Source organism: Aplidium turbinatum, chromosome 15, assembly GCF_918807975.1.
Source record: "Aplidium turbinatum chromosome 15, kaAplTurb1.1, whole genome shotgun sequence".
Taxonomy (NCBI): Eukaryota; Metazoa; Chordata; class Ascidiacea; order Aplousobranchia; family Polyclinidae; genus Aplidium; species Aplidium turbinatum.
Genome location: NC_137486.1, coordinates 5,514,314 through 5,536,660, shown reverse-complemented (window position 1 = coordinate 5,536,660; position 22,347 = coordinate 5,514,314). Strand labels below are relative to the sequence as shown.

General features: G+C 37.8%; 1 protein-coding gene across 1 annotated transcript; it reads right to left on the bottom strand.

Annotated features, from left to right (window-relative positions):
* Window positions 1-3,365: 3,365 nt before the first annotated feature.
* On the bottom strand, window positions 3,366-22,208 carry LOC145783898 (EH domain-containing protein 3-like). The gene is made up of 10 exons (XM_082595656.1): window positions 21,629-22,208; window positions 21,133-21,339; window positions 20,259-20,447; window positions 19,762-19,897; window positions 16,759-16,850; window positions 16,275-16,380; window positions 15,134-15,312; window positions 14,651-14,837; window positions 11,872-11,927; window positions 3,366-7,067 (listed from the first exon to the last, which is right to left on the bottom strand). The coding sequence occupies exons 1-9, from the start codon at window positions 22,166-22,168 to the stop codon at window positions 11,896-11,898; spliced, it is 1,668 nt and encodes a 555-aa protein (XP_082451782.1). The 5' UTR covers window positions 22,169-22,208; the 3' UTR covers window positions 3,366-7,067; window positions 11,872-11,895.
* Window positions 22,209-22,347: the final 139 nt, after the last annotated feature.

Here is a 22,347-nt window from a genome sequence, read left to right as displayed (position 1 = left end):
CATCCTGCAATTTATCGGGAAGTTTTTCCATCAACAATGTGAATGAATTTCGTATTAAATCAAGATCATCGTTATAAATTTCAGGAAAATATCGAATGAATTCCAGTTCTAATGCTGTGAGATGTTGCAAAATCAATTTTTTTTTCAACTCTGGAAGAACTTGTTCTTTGCCGTAAGCAACCAGCACCGATGATAATTCTTTAAACATAGTAACATGTTCAATAGTTCATTCTAACTTTTTTCTCTTTCAATTATCAAGCTTGCTGGTGAAAGCTTCCAAAGCATCTTTTAATCATGCTGAGCGGTACTGGCATCTGCTCTTGTAAGGGCCACCCAAGCCAGGGTGGTCGAAAGGTAGAGACCAGACAAAACATAGTCCCGCGACCAGGACAGCAGAGTCTTCTAGTACCTTAAGACAAAGCTCCTAATTACGGTGACATAAATCAATCACTCTCTTCCAACCTGCCTTGAGCCAGAAGGAAGCAGTGCAGTTTGTAAATTCACATGGTATCAATATGTCAATGGCTCATGGATACAGATAACCAATGTTGATACGCAATCTGTTTTGAACGGAGATGGCGATTGAATATAATACCATATTGGTGTTTTTCCCTTGCCGTTTTAGATTTAGTTTATTCAATGGACCAAACATATCAACCAAATAAGCAAGGAATCTAGTCCATCTGTCATCATTAAGCAATGAAGCAAATTCCAATTTTATTTAAAGGTCAAAAAATAATTTAAGCTCAAACACTCGCTTGGTTACGTTTCCTCATGAAAGCCATCGAGTAGGCTATTTAAAAAAAAATAAGTAGGCTAACAGGATGGTCTGCATCCATGTCAGTGCACAGTTGCTTAAATAATCGCGAGTTAATCTAATAATAACTTCCTCTTTAACGCTCTAGTCTAGGCCAACTTGCTAGGCTTAAAAAGGTTTACAATCTTAAAACCAAATTCCCCCTGAAAATTGCAGGATGAATTTTTATAACTCAAAACGAATTGTGAAGAAAGGGGCGTTCTTCCCGGCTATCAGCACAAGGCTGAGCACTCTTTCCACAAAGATAAGAGTTAAACTGACTGGTAAAGCGGTGGTCGAATACCTTTGTGGCAGAATTAGTGGTGCGATACTGACGAGCCCAGCCTCATGGGCGAAACACGGTGTCTATCGCTGTCAATTCTTGCTACAAATCGGCTGCCGAGAAACATATCAAAACGAATTCTTGCAAGAGATTTTATATTCAGAGAAAAATCAATTACCGGATTTTGGCGGTTAATGTGTAATTCCTATTCCAAAGTGGCAGAAAAGTATCCTTCCGTTTGCTTCCACTTATCTATGCGAATCAGGTTTTTCAACTTTTGCAAATGAAAACAAAACAGAGAAACAGATTAGACGTGGAGAATGATATTCGTCGTGCTCTTTCCAATAATCTTCCAGCATTCATGAGTTGTCGACACAAAAAATCACAAGCTTCACACAGACTGTTAAATGCATTGACTCTTATAGTTTGAATGTATTCTTTGAATAAAATACTTTTCAGCAACGTTCTTCAATAATTAAATTATTTCAGAATGAAAAGGAATATTAACCTACAGGCTAAAAAGCTTGTTACTAGTGAAAGTTTGGTTTATCTTTCAAGACTTAGATTAAAATATTAATGTAAACGAGCTTTTAACAAACTAAATTTATAGGGGGGGAATTTAAATGTGGACTAAAAGGGTCCACCGGATAAAAAAGGTTGGGAACCACTGAATTAAACTATTCACACAAAAATGAATTAAACAAAAAACTGCTGAATGCCTTTTTATTCTTGGTGGTTCCAACTTCTAACCCCAATGACTTTTGTCTACAACTTTTTTATAGCTTAATAGCCCATAACTTGGGTAGAGAGGTTATTTTTTTCAACCATAAACAGGCACAGCTCAGCAACAATACATTTAACATTGTACCGTAATTCAAAAATAAAATGAAACGTTTTTGACTATAGCCTACACTTAGTCCTTGCCAAGCTTATAAAAAAGTACCGTAATTAATACATTGCATGAGAAAATACTTGAGAAGCACAGTAGCCTATAGCCTAGGCTAACATCATTAATTTTGTTTAATCTAAACATTGAAAGACTGCCCATCCTGCTCGCATACAAAATGACTACACAATACAACGGATCAAATGGAGAATTAAGTTTAGAGGAGAAGTATCCAGGCAGATTGCACAAGATGAACTAAAGCACAAAACAGAAGCAACATTGAGTGAAACACACACGTGACAATTCAATCAAAGACGGTTAAGAAATAGGAGACTTCGTCCGCAACAATTGCTCGGCCTTGGGTTGGAAGATTTAATAATTAGTGCCTCGTGAATCTTTGTGTCGAACTCGGACAAACAATCTCGAAAGACTCCACCTCCACTAAGAGTTTATTACTAGAATCCGATTGGCAGTTTTAAATATGGTCTTTAATTGCACTGTTATTATTACTAAGATTGGCCAACTTCAGTGGGGGAGTAAGCTATCTGAATTTGGCTAATTTCAGTAAAAACAATTGTTGCCGATGGAGTCTCCTTTTTCTTAACCGTCTTTGATTGAATTGTCACGTGTGTGTTTCACTCACTGTTGCTTCTGTATTGTGCTTTAGTTCATCTTGCCTGGATACTTCTCCTCTGAACTTAATTGTGTAGTCATTTTGTATGTGAACAGGATTTTTTAATTTATCCAACTTCATTTTTAGTTTTCAATTTTGACTGGAAAGGCTACATTTAAATTGCATGCACTTTTTTAATTTGGCAGTTGCAGTTTAGCAACTTTTGAGCGATGTTCAGTAACGAAGTCCTGAATTATCTGTTCAGCCACGCCTCAATGTTAACAAAGTGACATAAATATTGAAGTCAAATGATTTTGGCAAAACTTTATGCACTTATCCATTCTGTTTGTAGCCTATTTCTGTCATTGGAGCCACCGAAAAACGCTTCAAATATCAACCGTAGGCTACCGGTAGCTTATAAATTGTTAAATTTATGAGTGTAGCCTATTTGTTCCTTTACATATTTTAAATACTGGCCTAGTTGAATTCCACTGTGAGAAGCAGCCTTCTAGGGCCTAAACCATTGGTTGCTAAGGCCCTTTTATTTACTTTGTCATTGGAACGGTAATGGAACCACTTGAAAACGTATCAAATGTCAACCGCATAAATAAGTTTAATTTTTAAGCGTAGCCTATTAATTTTTTGCTCCACATTTCTTACAGACTACAGCGAGACATATACTTAAATTTCTCTATGACTCGTAAACTATTGGTTGATAAGGCCCTTTTCAACTGAGGTTTTTGATCTTTTCTGCTGAATTCAACTCAAAATAAACACGAGCCTTGAGGCGTGTTACTGCACTTTTGTTATGGAACATAGCGATGAAGGTGTAGGCTACATCAGGTACAATAGCATCATCCGACATGCAAATCGTAGTCTGTTAGGTTGTGGTTACCACTTATGTACAATAATAGCAATTATGGTGACACTTGTTCATGCAAGTATTTGGAAGGCAAACATAATGTGTGAATGAATAGAAGTGAAACACATGTTCGTTTGAGCGACAAATAGTTGAAAAGAATATAAATAATATCTAGCAAACGCATGCACTCCCCACGAGTGCTTCAACAATCAGCAAATATACCTTAGTTACAGTCGTTGCATCCATAACACAATTCGGCAAACAAAGGCACATGGCATGCTGTCGTAGAGGCCTTCGGAGATAAAAGGGTAAACTCAGAGAAAAAACAAAACCAATACTTATATTTGACGTTTTAGACAGTTACGTTATACCCCGTGTGAAATAATTTAGAGATTTTCTGTGGTGGTGATCGGCCTACCAAAGTAGCACATATCACTCCTTCGCCTACTGTCACGCATCACGAGTTCTTCAAATACTATCTGACGCAATGATCTTACAACAAGCCATTTAGCACAATAAGACAGTTGTTAACCGCCAAACTTGTGATATGATAGCTCAACAGTTGCCGTTTCACCACAGTGGTTCATCTCGTTTCAATGCAGTATCGTATGTTAAGATTTTATAGGCTGCTTCTATTTTTGGAAATTATAAGGAGATGAAGACAACACACTGAGCGTCAAGTGGAAGGCAAACAAAACAAACATCAGTGTTGACAGTAAACAATAAACTGATTGTTTCATTGTACCCTAGTCTAAATTCGGAGATTAGCATAAAATATAGCGGACTAAAAATTTTGTCTATTGCCAATACTTGGCAAGAACGACGGCCCCCCAAATAACAATTATGGGTGTCATAGAAGCATCTAAATGTAGGCAAAGAAACCATATGATACTTTACACCGGTACAATGTACATACTCTGGCTTTGTCGATAAATGAAGCAGAATTGGTGTGCTGCGCAGTCATGTTTGTTAATCAGGTTTACCTCGCTTCGTGAAATAAAGGTCATTTTAGCAAGAGTGTGAGTACAAGGGTATCTAATTAAAGGAATGGATTGTAAGGAATTTGTTTTTGCGAATTCCCAAAAATCCCAGTTAACGGTGCCTGATCGCAGCTAGCAATACACGTTCTGTTCACGTTGAATCAACGTACAAAGAACTGGTTCATGCATGGTTGTAGGACAAATATTTTTTACTTGCTAAATTGTACAATCTAAATGAGTATTACTGTTAATTACTTCTTCATTAAGGCCACCTTATGTTTAGGGCACGCTGCACTGCTCAGTGCTCACTGCACTGTGAAGAAAAATGCTTATTGCGTTGTATGGACGTAAAAATGCAATCTTTTTCAGTAATTCCTTGCGAAGAATCCGAATACGCAGTGCAAGCACAAGAGTTATAAAGAAATATCGTGCAGCAGACGAAAGTCGCCATTTCTGGACAGCTTCTACGTCTAGCGACGTTGAAACGGTGAAAAACACAACTTTCGTCAGCTGGAATTAACAAGAACACACCAACACCACAGCACTATAGTGAAAAACCAAAAGTAACAAATTATGTTCACTTTGTTGAATTACGTTAAACAAACGTAGCAAAAGACAAGTTGGGTTAAGCCCAAAATAAACTGTTACATAAAACACTTGGGAACAAAATACAACTACTAATGGCATAGATGAATAACTTTCAGTAAAACAAAAGTGTAACAGGACCCCAGGTAGTCACTTTAATCTAGCGTCAAATATTGCAGAGTCAACGTGAAATATGGTTGAGAGTTTGGCATTGCACACCCCAAGAGATAACGTGCGTACCCTACTGCTGAGCACACGATATTATTTTAGAGCTTACACAATCACATGTATTAGATGATAATATGTGAGAGAAATCATTAGATAACAGGCAAATAGCCTATAAATCTCACAAATAGACGTGTTGGTGAGAGATACATACAATAAAAATAAATGAACTTCTTGTGTAGGAATTCGAACCACGACCTTTGCACAAGACAGACTCCACCGATCTCGTGACCTGGCTTATTGACAGCCACAAGTAATCTACACCCAGGTCACTATCACGACCAGAAATCAGTCCCATCGCACAACGATCTAACCTCTTCAAAAGTTAAATCAATGTAAAAAAGAACTGAATTTCTGGCTGGGATCATACAGATATCGAAGTAATAACTGTCGACGATTGATTGTCTTTGTGCAAGGTCCATTCTTCAGATATTCGAGTGTTTATCTTTTGGTGCGTGTTTAGGCATACACGAACGTATGTGAATGCATCACGAAAATTGCATGCATCGGCACATAATGTGAGTTGGCGAGATAACTAATAATAATCAGACATTTCTAAGAGATACATGCACCCAAGGAACGCAATAAACTGCGAGGAGTTGCGTTCTTTGCTGGAACACTTATTATTCACTTCTTGAAATACTTTGTTATTACTACGTCAAATTACATTGAGTTAACAAACTTAGCGGAAGTGTTAAAAGTAAAATACGGGGATGTTCAAATAGACGGCAACCTTAAGTAAGATGTGGCGATGTAGTATTCACTTCGCTATCACTTATTGCGATATTATTTATGAAAATAATGCAGTAGCTGATGTTAAATCAACAAACAATCAAGAACACATCAAATGATTGTTAATGTAGGCATGCCTGACAAGTGGCTTGGTTAAATGAAACAAAATTAAATATATCTCGCCCTTTCCCGTCATCTCGTAATCAGTAAAGCAATATCTGTTTGCATTTACCAGATGCAAAAAAAAACGATTTATTCGTCCCATTAACTTGCACCTTGTACAACATAATCTGCAGGAAGGGTAATGTACTTTGAAAATTTCACTGCCACTGCATCCCGGTGGCACAATTGGCCGTTTCGTTATCGTCAAAGTCCCAAGCAATAAATCAAACATTTTTTTCATTGATTTTATTCAACGTCTGCAGATGTTTTTTCAAACAAACTGCAGACGTTGAATCAATGTAAAAAACGACTGATTTGTTGCCTGGGGTTAGCCTCATACGTTGAATCGATGCAAAATTAACCAATTCTGCTACCTGGGGGAAGATACATATCTAGCTATTTCTGTTTTGATCATGGAAACATGTCCGAAAACAAGACAGGAAAAATATTTCATTGACGTTTCTCACACTGTGTTAGTATTCATTCTCAAGGTAAACACCACGCAATAGTTAACATTTTAAACTTGATCATCGAGCGACATCAATGAATTGGAGCGCTGTTAAAAGCACGCGTCCTTTATAACTGGTACATAAAAGTTGGGCTTAACAAAAGGGTTAAGGCACTTGTAAGGAACAGGCTAGGTTTAATATTTGTCCCAGAACTTACACAACCGCGTGACAGCCGTGACATGGCATAAAGTGTCACACGGCGACATAAACTTTCATGGTATGCCATGCCCGAGTGACAGCCCGATGACAACCACATCACAGCCAGGTGTGTACTTCCAAGATCGTGACGTCATAAATAATTGTAGAGTTTTAGTAAATGTAAAGCATAAAGTCCTTCTAAAAGTCATCCATTGTTCTTGTTTTATGTGAGAATGAGAGATCGTCGGTGAGAGGAAGGAAGGATCTGGAATTTAGTTTCAAATCCAACTAATCTTCTGCAAAATTCAAAATGAAAAGTTACAGCGATTGTGGCTCAAAGTGTCCAGAATTTTGAGAAATCACACAGATTGCGATCTCGAAGAAAAATATTGGGTTAATATTAGTTTGGTATAAATATTTTAAGCAATTATTATTGAAAAGAACCTTTCAGGTGAAAAAGACACCTTTTTCTATTTATATGAGACAAAGACGGTCACAAAATGAATTGCGATGCACATGAACAAACAGTTTAACATCAACTTTGATTAACATGCAAGCAGAAGGAACGCACATTAACACAGGCAGGAAAGAAAAATTAATGCTTAAACCATTCGGGGCCACATCAATGCGGTCACACTCAGAAGGAAGATAAATTCAAAAGTTACCTCTATGAAACACAACTCGTATATGTCAAGAATTCCAAACAGAATGTAATGAATAATTATAAAAATATTACTTCTTTTATTTTGCGCACGTTGTGACAGCATTAAGCACAAACCATAAGAGAAGGATGTATATTAGGGTGTTTCATGATAGTATGCAAAAAAAAAAATTTTGGATTTTGATGATGCATACCCCCTCATTTTGTGAGGTTGAGGGAGAAAATAAGAACTGAAAAGTTTTAGCCTGATTGGAGGTCGTTTACTGACCTCTCAAGGACTTGATAATTTTAGCATGTGGACATCACCCCGGTTCCGAGTGATATCGGGTTATCCCCGCGGCGATATCAATATCGATTATTAATATCTGTGTTTAGACACTGAAAATAGGTGATTTTTAACTGATTACTGATGGTTTAACTGATTCTTCATGGTTGAAAGCATGAATACATCAGCAAAAGCAACACGGTCATCTACAAATGTATGGCTTGTCGGGCAGTCACTTCAACAAATCACAGTGGACAGCAGTACTCAGCAGTTGCCAACTGCAGGGATTGTGTTGAGGCGCATCTATTACAGCATCAAGGTTAAGAAGTTAGACCTTGCTCAAAGCTGCAAGGAAGTGGCTGACGAGGTCATGCAAGTGTGGAGTCTTGCTAGTATTCCTACGACACAGCTGCCAAATGTTGTAGAGAAGCTGAAGAAACTCTACCGTAAACATGTTGCAGTCGGAAAAAACAAGCATCGCCGCAGTGAGAGGCAGCAAGACATAGAATCTGACTTTATTATCTCCCAGACAAGGCTATTTGACATAGCACATGCATCCTGTGACAGCCTCATCCAGATCCGTGAAGACAGAGACTTCCTCGAAGACCAACGTGGTCCTCGGAAAAGGAAAATTGGTGGCATAGATTTGACATATAAAAAGCGAATGAAGAAGAGACTTGAGCGTACTACCCAGGAGCTGAGGTGACAACAATTTGAAGCAGAGCGCCAGTCTCAGTCATGCTATGAAAATACATCCACATCAGCCGAGGGACTAGGATCAAGCAAGCGACAACAAGGATCAAGTCAGAAACAAAGGCCAACTAACTTACAAGGACTATGTGAAGGACAAGTATCAGTGGAAGAGTCCAGCAGTGCATCTGATTATGAAGATGAGGAAGTGAGCGTAAGTGCTTATCACCGCAGAGGACCAGAGACTGTAAGCGTAAAAGCCACAATAAATTCAATTCAGGCCAGCAGCAATATTCATCGTTGCATCGTCAGTGATCCTCTGTTTAATGCCAGCCTGGATCGAACAAAGGCGACACCTCGACAGGCCATGCATATCATTGCTCCAGCGTTGGCAGCGGCAGGTGTTGACATTCAAAATATTACACTATCAACAAGTTCATTGTACAGAGCACGCAAAGAATCACGAAAAGTAGTTGGTGGAGTGCTGAGGGACAACTTTCGTCCCATAGTACCACTTGTTGCCCATTTTGATAGTAAAATGTTGCCAGATCATGATGTTGGAAAAAGTGATCGTTTGGCTGTGGTGGTTTCAGGCCAAGGTGTGGAAAAGTTGCTCGGAATTCCCTGTCTATCGGCTGGAACTGGACCGCAGATGGGGGGAAAGTTGTCCAGGTTCTGCAAGAATGGACAGGAGTCGCAGATCGTCTCGCCGGCTTATGCTTTGATACCACTGCAAGCAACACAGGCATTCATACAGGAGCAATCACTGTAGTGCAACAGGCATTCGATCGCCGGCTACTCTTCCTTGCCTGTCGACATCATATTCTGGAAGTAGTAGCAGCTGCAATATTTGATACGTTCTTTGTGAGCTCTGGACCAGAAATTGCCTTGTTTTGGAAATTCAAAGATTTGTGGCCATTTATTGACCAATCCCTTTCAACTCCTCTTGATGATGACACATCTGGAAATGGAAAACTGTCTGACGCTGAACATGCCTGGTTATTTGAGCACAAGTGTGAAGTTATCGACTTTCTATGTAAACAGCTGTGTGAACATCAACCGAGGAAGGATTATCACGAGTTCATCATCCTGGCCCTTCTTCTTCTTGGTCATCCCGTTGCAGATCAAGCAAAGTTCAGGCCACCTGGTGCATACCATCGTGCTCGCTGGATGGCAAAAGGAATATACTGCCTCAAAATCTTTGCTTTTCGTCACCAGTATAAGTTGACTAAACATGAACTGCAGGCACTCCGACGCATTGCACTATTTATTGTGACCATTTATGTGAGGATATGGGTAACTGCACCAGTGACCACATTAGCCCCGAGCAATGACCTATTGCTGCTGCAGCTGCTGGAGCAATTTGAACGCGTGGATCGTCAGGTGGCAAAACAAGCCATGCACAAGTTGCGTGGCCATCTGTGGTATTTGAGTGAGGACCTCATCTGTCTTGCTCTATTTGATGATGCCCTGTCCACCGATCAGAAACGTGAGCTGGTAGCACTATCAAAACCAGCGAAATCCAAAGATGTTCGTCGAGTGTGTCCTGATGACGTGGCATCGTTTAGTGCGATGAAGCTTGCCGACTTCGCTACGCTGCATTCATTACAGTGTTTATTTGAAGCACTCCATCTGCCACAGGAGTTCTTATCAGCTGATCCAGAAACGTGGGAAAGTCGAGATGACTATAAACAGGGCAAGGGGCTTGTATGTGCACTCCGCGTAGTCAATGATTGTGCCAAACGAGCTGTCAAGTTAGCCACAGATTTCAATCTAGTCCTCACCAACGACGAAGAACAACGACAATTGATGTACCAGATTATTGAGTATCGTCGTCAATTATTAGCAACAACGCCAAGAAAGAAGGACATTCTTGCCATTCTACCATCAAAATCCTAGATTTCATGTTCGGATTTGTTCTTATGTTCTCATTCGTTTGCTTCAGTTTTCCTATTCTTTCAAGATGTTGAATGAAATGCTCAATAAGCTCAAGTAATATACAAAGCTCGAGTTCAGTAGGCTACATTGAGTTATGATAAACCATTCAAGGAAATTAACAACTAGGCAAATGGGTCTGTTATAACCCAATTATGTTTGGTTATGGTCATATTTGTATCCAATAATAGGCATGTGGGGCTAACGCCAATGCATAAGCAATTAAGCATAGGGTTATTCCATGCAATATCAATGTGCTTTGAGAGGTCTGTTAATGATATCCAATCAAGCTAAAAGTTTGGGAAACTTATTTTCTCACCAAGCCTCACAAAATGAGAGGGTATGCATACCCAAAATCCAAATTTTTTTTTTTTGAAACACCCTAATGTATATACTTGAGAAAAATTATTGATACGTCTGATTAATCATTTCATTAAACTGAGATTTAAATAAGCAACATTGCACTGCTAAAATTCACAATTTAAACATATCATGGATGGTCAGCTGATGCGTTTTACACTCTTGCGATGAGCTTCCAAAATCAACTGCCTTAATATTTGCTGAACGTGTTCAAAGGAACTTTTCAGTTCGTAATAATCTCTTGCTTGAGTGTACACATTGACACAACAATTGATCCTTAATTTTAAGGACTCTGTTGTATATATGTTATGCTCAAGTTGTAACGCTCTTTGAGCATGTTAACGCACAATCTCATTGAGCATAAGCGACGCATTTGAAGCAGTCTCTTCAAAGGTCAAAACCATAGGAAGCTATCGATATATTTTTTATTTTTTATATTTATTTATTATTTATTATTTATTTATTTATTATTTATTATTATATTATTTATATTATTTATTTATATATTTATTTTTATATTTTTATATTTTTTATCTTTTTATCGATATATTTTTTATTTTTTATTCAAAACCATAGGAAACTATCGATACATTTTTCTCGAAATGTACATGTATGGTTTCGTACTACTGTAAGTTGTCACAATAGACCAAAACACTCATAATCGGTCAATTATTATGACCCTGTCGCCTTTGTTTGAGATTAGGAACTATACTTGCGGGGTGGCAAAAGTACAGACCCAAACCTCAAACCAAAATCTGGGTCTGGAGGCTATATTGTTGCTAATCCATAACTGACTTTCTAACAATGCATCCCCGGAGTACATCAGCGAGCAGCCAATAACTAAGTGATCATCCAGACATTTTCACGCAACACAAAAACTCACCATTCATTCTTTTTACCAGCTTGTTAAAGTTGAGAGGCAATAATAATGCGCAGAGGGAGTTAGGGCATGCATGGTTATTTAACGAAATCAGATGAAAAATGCAAACTAACTATAATGAAAATTTAACGAAACAAAAGTATATCGTTAGTTGAGTGGAAGCGTAATAGAAATTGTTTCAGCCATAAAGCGTAGCCAGTGCCACGTTCTTCCACAATTGCTGATTACAATTATTTGTTTCCCTTAGAAAAATGTTTATAGATTTTAATGTAGAACTGCTTTGATGGTTAAAACCATTCAAAAACCAACCTTGAAGCATGCTAATGACAGCAATCAATATGATTCTTCGTTATAGTCGCTATGTTCTGTGAACAAAACATTGAAATGATAAGCATGCAAATACAAAAAACAAAATCAAAGCAAAATTGTGTTGTAACGTCTAAAAACATAAAAGTAAAGTTAAACCATATTCTTTACCGTCAAACCCCGGTTAAAACAAGTTCAAATTGTAGACCAGAATGATCTGGTTCATATGTGAGGGAACGCAGAAAAAATCCTTTGCTTTGAAAACTTTGAAATTACAAAACTATCGCCAGTGCCAAAATACGATGGTCAATGGAGGTGACAGATCACAGTGACCAGACACAGGTACTGCACTTAAAAACTTGTCATCGTCTACCCTCCCAACTACAACGCAAAAGCCACAGCAATTCAACGAGCAAATCAGTCCACCAATTGATCCAACGTCTACAGACGTTGAATTAAGGAAAAAAAGTACTAATTTGCTGCCTGGGTACGTGCTTCGTGTGGGCGTCGAACCGACATATACTTGCACCGCTCCATCGCATACACTTTGCATAGTCATGATGTAACAGACTTTGTGGTAAAGTTGGCAATGACTATACTGAGCTTTGTTTAAATAGCAAGTGAGGAAAAAGTGTTATAGCAAACGATAATTAAGTTTCTCATATAAAAACAACTCAACGAAACATCACAAAACGAAAACTTCGGGTCCACGTCTTTTAGGCGCAGACAGTTAGGCGCCCGTCAAATAGGCGCGCACACTGTGGCGTCTGGATATTTAGGTGCGGAGCACTGTGGCGCCCGTTCATTTAGGTGCTTTTCCTAGTAAAGTCTGCAGATTGTATCAGCTTGGCAGGTAGGGCAATGCTTTTTCACACAAAATGTTATATAAATATTGAACAGAAAAATATGTTGTTTTGTTAATGCGCGAATGGAGATGAGGTGCGAGACAACGCTCTACTACTCTTGATATTAGCACATCTCCACAGGACATTTGCTATGCATTCTGAACACAGGTTGCAGCAGGGGGTTGCAGCCAGATGGAACCTTACTTAATCTGTTATCTTTCGCAATTACTTCTACTCGGGATGGATTAGTCGTGTGGCGAGTACGTATGAGAAAACGCTCTACTACATGAATACATTTCTATAAGGCATATGAACCCTGGCTACAAGTTGCAAGCATAATGGTGCGACTTTGCTCGTTATTAAACCTAGTCGGGGTTTTGACGGAAAACTAAGTTAGTCTTCACTCAAGCCTACCACCCGCTTGACTATAGGCTACGGTATATCCGCTTGAATATAGGCTCAGTCATGTTCGGAAACTTGAAACCTGGACTAACAACAAATAAATGCCGTACTTGCACATTAAAATACAATATATTTTTCTGTTCAATATAACATTTTGTGTGAAAAGCATTGCCGGTTAAAGCAGCTTCACTCAAGGAAGCCATGACATATTTTTCTGTTCAACACAACATTTTGTGTGAAAAAGCATTGCCCTACCTGCCAAGCTTATACAATCTGCAGACTTTACTAGGAATAGCACCTAAATGAACGGGCGCCACAGTGCTCCGCACCTAAATTTCCAGACGCCACAGTGTGCGCGCCTATTTGACCGACGCCTAACTGTCTGCGCCTAAAAGACTTGCTCCCAAAACTTCATGCGTAAACCTGAAATTAACCTGCTTTTAAAACAATACAAACAAAAACTGATGAATAAAAGGAAAACACACTGTTGGAACCATACTACCACTACCTAGGCAACAAATCAGTCGTTGTGTTACATTGATTTCACGCCTGTAGACGTCTACACACGTTGAATCAATGTAAAAGAACGACTGATTTGTTATTTGGGTAGTAAGCAGCATAGCCATAGGAGATGGGGGCAGGGGGGTTACTCGCTCGCTGGAAAAAAAAACAGCAAATTTGTCTGGTTATTTGACCAAATCAATCTTACCATAATGTTCCAACATTTTACCAGTTTAGAAACTTTACATAATTGTTGTAATTTATGAGATATATTGATAATTAATATTTTCCAATGAATGTAATAGATTTATTATCATCAGTTTAGGAAAGTATTGCATGTGGTATTGCAATCTGGGCAGAAAGATAAGTTTCGATTTAGCATCGGCAAAAAGTAAGGGTACAAGAGCACGACTGGCGAGCAGAGATAACTTGTTTTTTTTTAAACATATATTTGCAAAGGCCAAATTTGGGCAAATTTGCTTACCCCCCAAAATGTTTTACTTTCCTACGGCTATGGTAAGCAGTACCAGGAAAAAACAGGCTGGTTAAGGGGAAGGTTACCAACTCAGCCTCATGCATCTGATTTATACATCATGTTACGAGCAATAAAGGAGAAGTGGAAGTGTTAACCAGCAACTACGGTCTGTAGCCAGTTATGTCGGTTTGACAAAGCAATGCTGTTTTTTTGAAGCAGCAGCAAAGGTTTGCTTCTTTCAAAAGAGAAGAACAATGTTATTATTTCGAGAACAAAATAAGAACGGAGCAGTGATGGTATTCCTGCTATCACGAGCTAACAAGTCAGTCAAGAAAAGACAACAAAAACTACCCGGATAGAAATCAACCGTTTTTCACATTGATTCAACGTCAGAAAAACGGTTGATTTGCTGCTTGGGTACTAGCTTCTATGTTTAAAAAATAGCAACTTTTATTATATTATCTCTATACATACAATACGTACTTTCATTATCTCTATAAAACTGATGTTAAAGCAATACAATTGAAACCGAAACTCGGTAATCAACATAGCAACATACTTCTCTGAGATGGGGGGACCAGATGGGAAGGCAATTCGTCAGGGATGGGATGACCTTGAAGCCTGACATTGATTAAGTGCATGGCCAGGGCGAACTCTTCTTCAGTGAGGGCGCCATCTTTGTCGTAGTCAGCCAGCCGCCAGACCTTAGCCAGGGCGGTGTTTGGAAGCTTCGATTTGATCATTTCCTGCAAGCATTCAGACAATTTAGTATATGGCTAGTGCTAAACGGGAAAAACAAAGGCTTGTGCAGTAATTAAGCAATACAGAAAGGACAAACATTAGCTTTTGATGTAAAGAAATACAAAAAGTTAGATTGACACCCGTCAAAGTTGAAAGCGACATGCACTGTAGTTCAGATATTAATAAAAATTGGATGGAAGAGGTAGCTGGTCCAAGAATGAAGAACCATTTTAGATGGATTCTTTAATAGACCAAAAAAACTATTTTCAAAACATTATTATTTATATTTGTTCAAGCAAACCTTCTTTGCTTCACTTCCTTTGACTTTTCCATTTGTGGGGTTCAGTTTCATGAACAGTTCATCGTACTCAGGTTTCTTCTCAGAGACTATCCAGTCCCCGGCGTAATCACTCCCCGCGTTGGCCCCTTCACCCCATTCCTTATTGAACGGGTTGTCGTTACTGGCGGAAAATGCACCTCCTACAAAGACAAACCAGAGAAATTGCCTTGCTGGTAGAAAACCAATTTTTGAAAATTTGTAATGATTTTACCATCTTGGGCAAAAAACAGCTTCAGAAACCCAAGTGGGATGATACTCGTAAATGGTGAAGGCCATAAGTTCGGTTATCAATGACGGAAGATTTGTTTTCTTGCATATAACTGAAATTTATGCTGCCGCTACCCAGACAGCAAAATCCGTCATTTTTACATTGATTTAACGTCTGCAGACGTTGCAGACGTCTGCAGATTTCTATCACCATGACATCATCAAAAACGTAAATATTGATTGTTAAATACAATTAGAACTGGTCACCAACCAAAACTCTCAATACATTGTTACACGATATACTAGCACTCAAAAAAATAGCAAGGAAATGCAAGTCGAAAAAATATCAGTGTAACAATTGACTTGGCTGAATATAACGCATTGTAGTGAACAGCCCATGGTTTCATTGCCGGTTTCTTACACGGTCGCATTGAAACGTATCGGAAAGAGATGCAGTTTCAACACCAACAGTGCAACCACTAACTTGACCTTTAGAATAAAGATTCAGACTGGGCATAGCAACTGAATACTAAACAGTCCAAACAACAAAATCCGTCGTTTTTACATTGATTCAATGTTAAAATGACAGATTTTGCAATCTGAGAAGAGTATGGCAATGGGTTACTTCTAAAAGTGCACAGTCTGAGCTAGCAAAATCTGCTCTTTACATTGATTCCTCCTTTCATTGACATCGCCTTCGCTAAAAACGTTGAATCAACGTAAAAACGACGGGTTTTGTCAAGTGGAATACATAACATTTGGAGTGCCAACAATTGTAGACGTTGAATCAACGCAAAAAAGACAACTATTGTCAAGTGGGAATGCACGACTTTCGGAGTGGGAGTCAGTTGCAATTTAAAATTGAAGTCAAGTTTAAAGTTTTTCGGCCACATGCCTTTCACTGCGGGCCCGTCTTGTTTGATCCTCACTGTTGTTCTCGCTTCCTCCTTCTGGATCAGCTTCATCAGCTCAGCAATGTCCTTGGACAGCATGTCGTCAACCTGAGGACAATACAAATGGAGTCAGCTACGCGATTGCGGGAGGCGAAATAGCTTGTTGGGTTCTGTTTAACAAACGTGACTATCGTGCTGGTTAATTCGTTGTGATTGGAGATTGAACCAGAGACTAGAATTTTGGGAAGGAAAATCACGCGGTGCACTGTTATGCCGCGAACATAGTCATATGTATGTACTGTACTTACATACACAGTATTAACATCAATTTATGTCTTATCAATGTATCGTAATCCAAACCCCGATAAACTTATTTAAAGTATATATACCGGGCGTTTTTTTTTGAGAGATGAAACGTTATTTTTTGAAAAGTATACTACGCTTTCAGAAATAAAAAATTGTGACAATAAAAGTTAACCAGTGCACCTTTTTGATCATCGATTCACTGATCCCTCTGAACTTGGTGAAATCGGCAAGTTTCAGTTGCTTCCGCATGTGCTCGACCTTTGGGAAGTCACCTGAGAAATGATATTTGATGTTAATATGTAGGTGGTAACAGGTAATGTGTAATTCTAAATATTTTATTTGTGTATTTTCAATCTTTATAAGAAATATACACTATATATATATATATATATAATTATATACTACAAATTGCAAAAAAGTACAGAATAAAAACTGTTGAAATATTAAAAATAATTCAATGTCTCACTAACACGATGCACAATCACACTTTGCCGGACGGCTTGAATTAAGTGCAGTTGCAAAATAACAAACCACAATACAGTGCAAAGATTTCGTTTTTTTTCCGTTACTGTTAGCAGATAAAAAATTAGATACTTATATTGTAGTATTCAATACAAAAGCAGTGGTTATTAATAAAATTGGCATATGTAGTGTATCTTATGCAGAATACACACTACATGACTATTAAATCACGAACAAGCGACAAAGGAAATTGCAGCTGGATTTACTTCTGCGCAACCAAACTTTGTATTAACTTCTTTCAATGTATGATGGATATTACACCGAAGCAAGAGGTTCACTCTATCTTGTCCTTGTCGGCTTTGGCCTACTACTTTGTAAGAAATCCTACAACTTATGAACTCATTTTAAAAGTGGAAAGGTAAACTAAGGTAATGCATTGGCTCCAACGCATCTAACAAATGCTCATCATTTCCTTTTGATGGGAACGCATTAAGTCGCCTGGCATACCAATCATGCTAATTACATTAGCTGCAGTAGACTAGATACAGCTAACAAAAAAATTACCGGGAAACCAAGCAAAGAATTAACACACAGGGCTATTTAATATGTCATTGCGCTCTTGCGCTTATATTTTTATGCCATACATTTCATGAAGCTGAGGTCAAAAATGGCCAGCTATGGAAAGATAGTTTAAAATATTGACTTTCATCATAATCTGTGCAAGTCAAATAATCATACTTGAAATGGAATTTGCGAGAAGACAACTTTGACGAAAAGCACAACAACCAATGCACAAATAACTTAACGGACAGGTATATAATAACAAACCGACCAATGTCATACAATGACATCATGAACAACAAATTCTTTGCTCGGTGACATTACTGTACAGTGTACACATCATGTGACATTGTGTCATATAAATAAACCTCCGCTCGGAGACTGTTTCAAACCAACAATATTAAACAGAACCAGAGTTCATGCAGAAAATTCATCAGGCTATGACTTTAGATTACACATTTATGCGATCAAAGCGAGATTTACTATAAGCAGGCATCAACTGGTACTTGAAACATGTGATTGCTAGCCAACAAGCAGTAAAAAGCAACCCATTCATTTTAACAAATTATCCCGTTTCCTCAGCTTGCAGAAAATTTCACACACATTAAAATGCCAAATGTATTCTTGCACTGTACGCAAGTTTGAATTATAATGGTTGAGTAAATGAACAACAAATGATTTGCAACCAGCAACACTCATTCTCAAAGCAAAACCATCGAAAACAATCATGCTAAACAACCCATGAAGCCACAAGTCTAACCTGAATATGCAATTTACCTGAATCTTAAAAAACAAGCAGCATTATTAACACATAATAGAGTCCGTCAATGGTAGTTAGATTTGCATAGGTACTTAGTTGCCACAGAAAACTTACACTATCGCACAATAAACATATGTTCTACAATAAACACAAGTTTGTTTCCGTAGTTTCTTGTTTGTCCAAACACAATACGCGCATGCTCACTCAGTCGGTTTTAAAAGTTTAAACGCTGAGTTAAAAAAACAAATTTTTTTCAACGTTTAATCATAATGCGATATTATGGCAGAATTAAAACAAAACGGACATTAAAAAAAATACTTAACCTAGAAATTTGGGTTAGAGTTTTCTTGAAGAAGATTTGATAGCCTGCAATTAAACTTTGAAGTATTTTCTTGTATGTATATATTGTTCACTACGGAATGGCCCGTTTCGGTGAGTCCGATTCGGTGAGTCCGATTCGGTTAGTCCGATTCGGTGAGTCCGATCCCTTAACGGGGGATTTTTTAAATTTTTTTTTTAAATTTTCGGGTACCGTAGCCTAATTATCATTGCCGTTTTAGGGTTAGGGGTTAGGAGTTAAGGTTAGGGGTTAGAAATTAGGAACTCACCGAATCAGACTCACCGAATCGGACTCACCGAATCGGACTCACCGAATAGTAGCAGACCCTGTTCACTAGGCATCTAATTTGAAAACCGCAACAAATCTTAAATATTTTTGCCTCTCGTTTCCATGAGACAGATTTTTCAAATTTCAAAACAGGTGATGAAAATCCAGGTCAGGATCTTTGTGTTATTTGCTTTTATTGAAAATAACTAACCATTCAACCATTAATTTCAACCAATTGCTTCTAAAGTTTAGTTGGATTTTTGAACCCCTCAAGATGTTCGATTCGAAAAAGCAAAGGAAACCCTACTGGGTGATCACTGATCATCAACAAAAAATAGCTCTGCTGCAAAACGCTAAGCAACTTTTCCACTTTCCTAGCCAAGCCTAGACAATACTTCCGCCTTTTCTCGTCTGGGACGGAATCCAGCGTACAGGCGGCCACTAACCCGGATAAAACTTTTGTTGTGGGAACATTACAATCATCACATTGCAATGATCTCAGAACTAAGAGTTTAGTTTTCTATCGTGTCACTGCAATAAAGGCAGACATATTTTCACAAAGTAAAGAGATTTTAGGTACCGGTACTTGCCAATTTTTACATTTTTCAAGATGCGGTTAGGAAACCGCTTGTCATTTTTACTTACAAATGAAACAACAATACTGTGCAAGTGTATAGGGCTCGATTAATTACAGTACCGGTATAAACAAACTTGTATAAGAAAAACTTGTTATGTAAACAGCAACGTTCAAATAGCATACGAACGGGCGCCATAAAACTAACTAGCTAATTACCTAATGATGTGTTGTACTTCTGCGATAACTCAACATAAATCTTATCAAGGTCGTTGATCAGCTTGTTCTTTGCCTTATCCTTCCCAAACATTGAAGGCATGTTGTCATGTAGATGGGCAATGATGTAGGCATGCACCTGAAATGCCAAGCTAACATAAAAGAAATTTGGAGAATAACGTTCAGACACCACCTCCATCGTAAGGACAAGCCTTTTTTAAGCGAGGCAGTTTGCGTAAACTAGTAGCCTAACTAGTTTGAACGATACTGCACTTTAGCGATTAGGTGGTAACAATTAGCAACGACAGCGTGAGCATTTAACATACACAAAAAGAGAAGATGCCAGTAAGAAAAATACAGATTGAAAGTATTCAAAATGATCATAAAAATTAATTTCTATTTGTTTGTTCTTTGTTGTTTTACATAATTTTCTTATAACAGAAAACTAACAGAAAGATCGTTAAAAAATATGAGTAACATGATAAAAGTATGAAGCTTACTTTCGCTAATCGAGCTCTCTTTATGAGATCGTTAAGCTTTCTGAGGGCAGCATTTCTTGGCAAGCTCTGAATATCTTCAAACAGATCATTGCGTTCAGCTTCAAATAAGATTCGATTTTCATCATACAGCAGAGGTTGATCCCAGAATGAACCGATGTAGACTCGAACCACTTCAGGAGTTGTAATAACCTACAAAAAAATAATTAAATAAAAGCAGTTTAAATGACAGTTTGTACAGCACAATGATATAGCCGACATTTTTATACAATAAGGAATCACAAAAACAATTTGCATCTAAACTGAAAAGAGCAATTACGTGGAGTTAGGTGTTTACACTTTTCCAAAAGTAAAATAAATTTTAGGCAGCAAAATAAAATTACTTCTTGTCAACATGAAATCTATGCATTAATTTATGTCTCACAAACCTAACCCATTGAACACTTACAAATGCATGCCGTGACAGTTTTCAACAAGTTAATCAATTTGATGAATCAACTTTGGTAGGCTAAGGAACGGCCAAAATATATGCTTTATAATTTGTAATTTTGAAATGATCAGACCTCTTATGCCACGCGATTGAAAGTTTGAAAAACCATAGTCAATCAAGCGTATAGAAGTGGCAGAAATTCGTTCCCCGCCTAACAAGTCCCGTGCTGAGCTTAACAAGTAGAGACTACTGTATTATTATATATTGACAAATGACAATTTACATTGGTAAGGTTTGTAGCACATAGCACTAATAAACAATGTTTCACCTCAATTTTTATTCAAAGGCACTAAATTGAAGAAAATCTACCTAGTACAAGTAAACTCGAAATACCATAAACACATTAAACAGTTTGCACAAATGCATCTATTCATAGAGGAAACATACCTTTCCCAATGACCACATAAGAGCACCATACACTCGCATCAACTGTTGTGTATTCACTTGATCAGCTTTATTCAACACCACGCGGATTTTAGAGTCGTACATCTTTACGGCATTCAAGGCTTCATGAAATTCATCAGAAATATCCAACTTATGAGCATCAAACAATAAGATGATTCGATCTACTCGCTCAGCTAGCCAAGTTAGTACCTAGCCAGAAACATTGAAGTTTATACTTGGGATTCCTGATGAGGACCTAAGTTGAGTCGAAAACATTCGACTGTTCAAATTATTTACAAATGTGTAAGATATATTATCATATTCCTTAACCCCAATCTGTTGCTGTGCCTTACCTGTCTGGTACAAGAAAGTAAACTTTCTTATGAAACCATATTTAGATTAGATCATTAGAAGAATGAAAAAATATACTCATTTCATTAGACTATCTTCATATATAACCTTTGCACAAACCAATTCCTAACTAAACTTTACAACTTACCTTAGAAAAGTCATATCCACGATTTACTCTTTGTTTTTCACCTGATAAAATTCCAGGTGTATCAATGATGCTGATGCTCTGTAGCACTTCATTCTCCATCATTGAACATTGCAGTCTTGAAAGAAAAGCATTTCCAAATGACGATAAAGCTCGAAATGGCTTTGATTTGTCAATAACAAGAGCATTTCCCGGAATTACACCTTCATTAATGGCACCGGTGGCTTTGTCTTTGTCCCCAGCCATTATAGCAATAAAGCAATCAGTAGTTGGCTCAGGACCGATTCTCATGCCAGGAAAATCTTTTTCCAGAAGATATCGAATAAAAGTTGTTTTTCCTGTTGAATATTGGCCGACTAACAAAATCATGGGCTTAGAATCAAAGTCAGCATCGTCTAGTGGCGGGGAATGATAATCATGAAACTTATAAGCATCTTCTAGAGGTTTCAATCGATTCTTGTACAGTTTTTTCAAACCAAGCGCCACATTTTCAAATATTTCTGGTTCCCTCTCCTTTTCTTCTCCTCGAATCCAACGCAACATTTCTTCCAATATAGCTACAACTAATTACAAATAATAAATATGTGATTTTTTACAATCAAACTTACATCAAACAAACCAGACACTGCAACAAAATCGAACATACACTGTTATGGTAGGTTAGGTATATATATTACATAGTACATACCAGTAATAGACTTAATTACAAAGCACCACTTCGC